The 8,415-nt window shown below is 36.2% G+C and overlaps 1 protein-coding gene across 1 annotated transcript in view; it reads left to right on the top strand.

The window, feature by feature from the left end:
* dgcr8 (DGCR8 microprocessor complex subunit) overlaps positions 1-7,455 on the top strand; it is a 13,107-nt gene extending 5,652 nt beyond the window's left edge. The window contains exons 5-14 of the mRNA XM_014018095.1: positions 633-960; positions 1,047-1,244; positions 1,361-1,462; positions 1,793-1,891; positions 2,214-2,296; positions 2,470-2,570; positions 3,093-3,199; positions 4,376-4,503; positions 4,850-4,963; positions 5,738-7,455. Coding sequence (XP_013873549.1) covers positions 633-960; positions 1,047-1,244; positions 1,361-1,462; positions 1,793-1,891; positions 2,214-2,296; positions 2,470-2,570; positions 3,093-3,199; positions 4,376-4,503; positions 4,850-4,963; positions 5,738-5,821 — 1,344 coding nt within the window. The 3' untranslated portion in view covers positions 5,822-7,455. The remainder of the gene's footprint in view (positions 1-632; positions 961-1,046; positions 1,245-1,360; positions 1,463-1,792; positions 1,892-2,213; positions 2,297-2,469; positions 2,571-3,092; positions 3,200-4,375; positions 4,504-4,849; positions 4,964-5,737) is intronic.
* Positions 7,456-8,415: the final 960 nt, after the last annotated feature.

The raw sequence follows: 8,415 nt of genomic DNA, 5'->3' as shown, positions 1-8,415 counted from the left end.
ACTCTTAACAGCAGCAAACAATCAATCAAAACTTGGTATATTTCTGTAACAAATAGTTTTTATACATTATTTTAAATTTAGTTAGTGAAAAACACTGTTTTAACTCTTCACAACAATTATTCCAAACACAAATCCTTCTAACAGAGGTACAATTGTTTTAAATATATGTCCTAAACTTTGATTTTTTAAAATAAATCTTTATTAATTCATTGTTTGATTCTTTAATTTTGAACCACTTCTGTATACAAAGTGGAAGACTTTAGTATAAACTTTGTACACTGTCTACTAAATCATAAAATTTTAAAGTATGCAATGTGAGAAATATGTCGTTAGTTGAATGACAATAATTTGATGCATTTATAATTCTTATAGCTTTCTTCTGAAGCATATAAATAGGTTTTGTGTTGGTTTTATAAGAATTTCCCCATATCTCCACACAGTAAGTCATGTATGGAAGTATTAAGCAACAGTATAAAATATATAATGTATTTATATTTAGAAAAATATTTTGTAATAGTTTTTGATATTTAAGCTTTTACATTTTCAATATGAGCTTTCCAATGCAATGTCCAATGTTACATAAATATTTTACAAAACAAGACGAGATTTCAGCATGTTTTGTTTTTATACAGAAACACGACCCACCTGTTAGCAGCATCCCTTGCCTGCACTACAAAAAAATGAAGGATCAGGAGGAGAGGGAGCTGAACGGGGAGGTAACATCCAATGCAGAGGAGTCTCCTGTGAAGCTTGGCGAGGAGGTTGTTGGTGAAGAAACGGCAGCCAAGTCGGAGGAGGAGCAGGATGCTCTTTTCTCTGGCGTCACTGACCCTGACCAAGATGGAGAGTCTGCAGCTGATAACAGCCTGCAGAATAAAGAATCTCTGCCCTGCGACACTGCACAGGGGGCCTTAGGGCAGGTCAAGGCCAAGGTGGAGGTGTGCAAAGACGAGTCCATAGGTAGGGCTTTTTCCAAAACCGCTTAAACGTTTTCCCTGATTTTTTTTTTCTCATAAAACTCTTAACTTTATGTCTCATCTTTCCAGAACTTGAAGATTTTCGTCTGTATCTTGAAAAATGTTTTGACTTTGAACAAGTCACTGTCAAGAAGTTTCGCACTTGGGCCGAGCGAAGACAATTCAACAGAGACATGAAGAGGAAGCAGGCGGAGTCTGAGAGACCTATTCTACCTGCCAATCAAAAGCTCATCACATTATCAGTCCAAGATGCTCCAACYAAGAAGGGTAAGATGAGCACTTCCATACTGACTGTTTCATACATGTCGGAATATGTCAAGTGTTGACGAGAAATGAGTTACTTTGTATTAYTTTTGTGCAATTAAATGTGTTTATTTCAACAGAATTTGTGATCAATCCCAATGGAAAGTCTGAAGTTTGCATCTTGCATGAATATATGCAGCGTGTCCTGAAGGTCCGACCTGTTTACAACTTTTTTGATTGTGGTGAGTTTTTGGTTTGTAAGTAAAGATAAATGTATTTCAAGACTTCTGTTGTATATATTAACTCAACAGACATGCAAAACYTTTTCTTTTTTTATTAAATCCACTGCACACAGTATGTTGACATTTAATGTCAAATTTCTCTAAAGGAATTTTGAAAGCAACTACAATTTTTATTTTTAGCAGAAGATACCCAATAAAATTGGCAGCTTATTACGTACTCATAAGTCAGACAGGAAAACGCTTTTTATTTATTCATTTATTTACTTTTTAATCTAGTTTGAAGATAAAAGTTGATGTGTTCACCTCAGACTGTATTTTTGTGGCCCACAGAAAACTCAAGTGAACCCTTTGGAGCGTCAGTCATTATAGATGGAGTCACTTACGGCACAGGAACCGCCAGCAGTAAAAAACTTGCCAAGAACAAAGCTGGTAAGATTTTAATTATGATAGTTGACTAAATGTTATAGKTTTTTTTTATTACAGTATAATAATCTGTCCTGATGTGTGTATTGGCTTTGGGTTAAATGTCGTCTTCATAAATCATCTGACAATCCCATTCAGACATCAGTCTGTGCCGTTTGAGTCAGTGAATATAACATGCTGTGTTTAAATAAGTGAATATAACATGCTGTGTTTAAATAAGTGAATATAACATGCTGTGTTTAAATAAGTGAATATAACATGCTGTGTTTAAATAAGTGCTGAATACTACCTGTTAGTTTGCCAGTTTTTTACATGTGTTGAACTGCAGCTCGAGCCACACTGGAAATCCTCATCCCTGACTTTGTGAAGCAGACCTCAGAGGAGAAACCTGTTGAGGGTGATGAACTAGAGGTGTGTTTTTATTTTATTTTTTATTTTAACCTGTTTTTATTTTGTTTTGTGTTTGAATGAAGCATAGCTCAATAGGGTCTTGCCAAATTATTATTTTTTTTTTCCTCTGGATGTGAACCCATTTATAGAATTGAAAAAAAAAAAGCTTTTCAGTTGTTTTCTGTCCCCCACAGTATTTTAATCATATCAGTATAGAAGACTCCAGAGTGTACGAGCTGACCAACAAAGCAGGACTACTTTCGCCATATCAGATTCTTCATGAGTGCCTTAAAAGGTGAAATACATTATATATTTTTAAAAATTAATTTCTTAAGGGGATACTTTAAGAAGTGCAGTGACATGATTTATTTTGAGGGAAGGAAAAAACACTGGAACTTGCACTGATGATGGATTGCTACTAATAAATGCAACATTCCTGTAAATGACAAAATCTGTCATAGTTTAGCCAGAATGTCTTTGATTTAAGTTTTATCCTTTGTGTCCAGTCACAATTTGTTTTCAAAGGTCGTCATCCCTCCCAGTTGTCTCATATTTCCTCACACTCATGAGCTTGAGACCCCCTTGATGAATCTGAAAAATTTGCATTACAAATTTACACTCAAATATTGTCAGTCAAATTTTCAGAGCGAGGCCTTACGATGTGTGCAAGGAAATGAACATTTCTTGGAGGCATTTTGAAACTTTTTGGAAACTCGGCCAACAGTTGCAGCCTGGTGTTGTCCTATTGTTAAACAGTGCTACCAAAAGGCCAGTGTGTTTGTTTCATATGTACAACAAAAATTGTCATTTGTTGCAGAAACCATGGAATGGGGGACACCAGCATCCAATTTGAGGTGATCCCAGGGAAAAACCAGAAGAGTGAATACGTTATGACGTGTGGGAAACATACAGTACGAGGGTGGTGTAAGTAAAACCAAACCTTTATACTTACAATACTGTAAATTCTTTGTCAGAAATATTTACTGCTCAGTTCAAAACAAAAGCAAGCTTCTAAGTTAAGCATACCCGTGGATGTCACCAGTGGTGGGCAGTGCTAATCCAAAAATTAGCTCCGCAATTTCTAAAGAGCTTATGCCATAGAAAAACTAGTGGAAGTTAATTTTAAATCACAAGTTCAATTTGACACTTGCTGGCAATAATTCATGTATAATATATGCACAACACTGCCATCTAGCAGTGTATGAACTCTATTACAGCTTAATCCTACAAGCACCGATTGCTGGGGATGTTTGTTGAGGATTGCTAGTTCGGCTGCTTCTTTGTCTTTTTCTTTTGTTTATTGTAGATTTTTCATTAAAGAAGCATCAATAAAGTAATTTTAAAACTATTTATTGGAAAACTGAAGCGATGCATTCTGGGTACATGATGGATTTGAATTGTGACGCGGGAAACTATCTTCACTTCAAAATAAGAGCATGGATTTTAAAGTTTTCCATACTTTTGTTGTTGCTCCAGTTGACCACTAGATGTCTGTCTTCATCAGCACAACATCTTTAAATCATTTGTGTGTCTCTTCAGCTAATCCCATTGGCCGATTGCTCGAACTAATTAAGTCAAGTATTGAGCTCCAGTGTTTAAACTTTTTTTAAAGGAGCTCCGATTAAGTAAAATAAATCAATACATACAAAATTTTAGCATGGATTACATTTACTGTTTTCGCCCRGTCACATAGTTCTAACCATTGCCTTCCTGCTACGTAAGCAAACACAAAGCATTGTGGGAAATGTTTGTAAAATGAGAACCGTGACTGAAAGCAACAGTCAGCAAGGATGTATACCTTCCCAATAATTRTGTTTATAGGGAGGGGTGCTGTGGGACAGATCATGTGTTGTGATTCATTGACAGCCATATTGTCCGCTGTTCAAGAAAATGATGGCTGGTAGATAATTAGTTATTAGCGGCACTGCAATTTAATTTTAGAAAGCGCAAATCCGCTTATGAATTATAAAAATTAGTAAGACCGCTAAAGYGCAAATGAAATATTTAGGTCCGCAATTAGCGGATTTGCKCTTTAAGGGGCTGGTGCCCACCACTGGGTGTCACTAACAGRTTTTGTACATTTGTTGTCTTTGTCACTAGGCAAGAACAAGAGGGTTGGTAAACAGCTAGCATCTCAGAAGATCTTACAGATGCTTCACCCCCATGTGAAGAACTGGGGCTCACTGCTACGAATGTACGGCAGGGAGAGCAACAAGATGGTCAAAAAGGTGAGTCAACTCTGTGCTGTGGACTGTAAACCTGCTGAGATGAGGRTACTCGTGTCTCATCTACAGTCAAAGCAGGTGACTTCTTATCTGTGTAGTTAATGCAGCTTCAAACCAGAATTACTCATTATATGGTTCATGTTTCCCAAAGCAAGAACATTTTTAAAGTCAGTTCACAAGACYCCAGAAGCAGGTTTTCCCTGTGGTTTTTGTAGCATTTTAAACCGTCCTCTTGAGTCTTTGTGTTTTCATCTCCTGATGGTGTACTCTGTGTCCTTTTTTTTTGTTTTGTTCTAAGCTGTGTATTATTTTTGACTGTTTGGGTTGAACAAAATGATTTCTCTTTCAGGAGAGCTCTGATAAAAGTGTGATTGAGCTTCAGCAGTATGCCAAAAAGAACAAGCCAAACCTCCACATCTTGAACAAACTGCAAGAAGAAATGAAGAAGTTGGCAACACAAAGGGTAAGAATTATAGTCAGTATTTTTCCTTTTGTTTATGCAGTTCTGTGAGTGAACTACTGAGCAGGAAAAAATGGTTAGTGGTTTATTTGGGCTGAACAGATTGCACTGTTCTTTAGGGGTGCAACAATACATGTACCCGTATCGAACAGTGCTGTATGGAACAATACAGATTTTAAAAATTTATTTTATCAACATGTCTTCTGAAGATGCTCTGTGTTAAGGATCAGTGGATCTGTGTTCGACTACTCCACCTAGGCTGCATGTTTGACTACAGGTCCACTGAGAAACTTGCTGTTTCAGCAACATTTAATTTAAAAACTGTATTTTTGAGGTTAAATAAATGTTCATAATTAATATAAATAAATTACAAGTTAAAAGGGGCATGGGCATTTCTCTTTTTTTGTATCGAAAAATTATTGAACCGTGAGACTAAAGTATCGAACCGAACCGTGAATTTCCTGTATCATTGCACCCCCTAACTGTTCTTGTCTTATATGTGTGTTTCTTTTTACTCAGCTTTACATTTCATGTACATAGTAGTCACTCAGTAACTGTTGTCAAAAATCCAGTGGTGCTGACTAAAGTTGTGGGACTTCATACACAATGCACTTTGATTTGTTATTGCAAAAACAGAACTGTGATTTTTAAATTTATTTCTAAATCTTTTGAAACCACGTTGGAGTTTAAAACCTTCATATTGATATAAATAGTTCAGCTACCATTTTTAAACACATCGCTCACTTCTCCATCTCCTAATTTGTGTTTTCAAATCAGGAGGAAACGAGAAAGAAACCCAAGATGACCATAATGGAGTCAGCCCAGCCGGGGAGCGAGCCCCTCTGCACTGTTGATGTTTAAGTCTCCAAATCACTGATGAACCACAGCACTGAAAGCCAGTCACTGTCAAAACATCACCATCCACACCCAGATTATGCATCGCCCAGATGAAAATGCAATACAGTCTCACACTGAGCAGGCTGGTTCGAGTTGCTTCCTCCTTCACCTACATGTTAGTGTTGAGCAGGTACATGTTAAGGTAGGACTAAATGCATTTACAGACAGACTCTAGACAAATTACTGCCTACCTCTCCAGATGCATCCATGCTATAATGCTAAATATTCGTTAATGGGACGTGATTAAATATGAACCACATCTGAAAAATAAATGCACGTATTTGTAAACAATAGAAACCACTGCACTCATTGGTTTTTCTGTCAGTGTTGTTTTCTACAGGCACAGTCTTTAGGTATCTTTTTGTTTTTAGTGCTGGAAGTATTTGAAAGGGACTACTAATACTTGTATTTATACTTGTCATTCATTAGGGAAGCAAAGTTTCTTGTTTGGCTATAACAATGGTAGCTCTGGATAATTGGAGGTAATCAATTGCGTACTGTTTTCTTAATAACCAGAATTCAAAGTCGTCTTGGTTTGCATGACAAGAACTTACGTTGTGAAGTGATCACTGTTTGGACCTGTTCTGCACTTGTGTCCGGTCTGATGTTTTCGTTAAGTAATTACGCTGTTGGTCCAAATGCTTTTGAGACATTTTGTTTTAGACGTTTTGTTAAAAGGGTTTCCTAGCCTTTTTATAGTATTTGTTGTTTTTCTTCATGCTGACACTGCAGTAAACTCAGTTCAGGGCCTGAGTTCTGCAATAGGTTTGAACATTTCATTAATATTAGTTCTCATTTGCTTTTCTTTCTATATTTGTGCTCAACCGCTTTTCATTTAGGATGGCCTTTTTAAAAGAAATCCAGTTGGCTACATGTTGCCTTAGTTAATCCATTTCATGAAGGGCTCCGACACTAAACAATACATTGGACCTAAAATCACCTTTCCTCAGCAGGAAGTGGGACGACCAAGCCCCATTTACTTGATATATAGCATTTATGGGATAGGTGATCATATTTAAAAGAAAAGCTTGCTAATTGTCATACATATGGAAATAGTAAACAGCATGTGCAGTTTTTTGAGTTGTCTTAATGGATTGTGGAGTTTGTATGTTTGACATCTTTGTGACAGTTTGTTGTTTACCCACAGGTTTTAAAAAAATCTAAAGGCAAACTTGTAAAAACTGACAAGTGTGCATACCAAAGCTTATATCTTATGCATTTTATAGGATCTTTTAATGTTGTTGCAAACTTGAGTACATATACAAATAAAAATGTAATAAAAGAAAAGGCATAAAGGCTGAAGTTGCTGGAGCAAAGAAAAAACAAACTGCTGTGCTTTTTCTACAAAACATCTGAAGAGACATGAGTTTAAACAGCTCTTGTAACAGTGTAATCTGCTTTGAGAATGTGCTGTGTGCATTTTGTCAACTTTGTGCTGACGTAAGGAGAGAAATCAAAATACTGGTTTTATGTTGAATTGTACCAATAAATTGTTTTAAACTGTTGCTGCCTAGAAACTGATGTGTTGCAACTTGAACTCTTTGACTTCAGTGATATATTTGTTATGCAAAATAAAAATGTCTTGACTAATGACTACACTCACTTTGGTTTATTCATTCATGGAATACAGGTGTGCTATAAGTTGTTTGGGTTCTTTAATTAATGAAACAGAGGTCATGAAATAACTTGAAACTAACAAAAAGTATTAAAATATTACAAACCAATGAGAATGTCACCTGTGTATTTTACTCATTAGTCTGCCTGTTTAAAGGGTAACACTTCATATCACATATTTCCACAAGTAGTGCTGTTTGGTATCTTGGTGTGTACGACACTAAACATGGAGCACAGGAAGCTAAAGACGATATATTTTGATTGGATAGAAAATTGACAAACATGCTAAAGACAAAGACCGTCTCCAAACAGCTTGATTCAAAAAGTTTCAGACAACAAAACTAATTACACAAAATCTCAAGACTCGGTCAAATTGAAAATCGTCACTGTTTTTACTATCAACACAACTTTGAGCCACAACAGTTGTGCTGTGTGTCCGCAACTTGTAGTAGGTGCATTATTAGTTACTGCATACATAGTTCTTTGCGTCAAAAAAAATACTGGCCTATTAGTACATTTATTAAACACAAGACAAAAAGTTATTATTTTTTTGTTATGGGAAGGGGTAAAAAAATAAATACCTCATCAGATAACATTACTTGGCTGTAACTTTTACTAATTTCATTTCCTACCTTTACAAACTGACAGACACCCTGATCAAGGCATTTGGAGGGCAAAATGTGCTGCCCATTGACAAAACTTCAGTCTCAGTTGCAGGTCATTGGTCCAACAGAATGACCCAAAACACAGCATGGCTAAGAACCAAACACTGGACTATCCTGAAGTGGCCTCTTGAGCTCTGATCTAAATCCTGTTGAACTGTGAAATAACTTGATTGTAATGGTCGCCTCAAAAAGCTGTGCTAAAGTTAAGGGTACTATTCTTCTTGTTTTGTTGCCAGTTCCATTAGTTTAATATTGGTGAACTAAAATTCAAATGCCATT

Source organism: Austrofundulus limnaeus, unplaced genomic scaffold (genome assembly GCF_001266775.1).
Source record: "Austrofundulus limnaeus strain Quisiro unplaced genomic scaffold, Austrofundulus_limnaeus-1.0 Scaffold183, whole genome shotgun sequence".
In the NCBI taxonomy this organism is placed as follows: Eukaryota; Metazoa; Chordata; class Actinopteri; order Cyprinodontiformes; family Rivulidae; genus Austrofundulus; species Austrofundulus limnaeus.
Note: the sequence above shows the minus strand (reverse complement) of the source record. Positions and strands in the feature narration are given on the sequence as shown.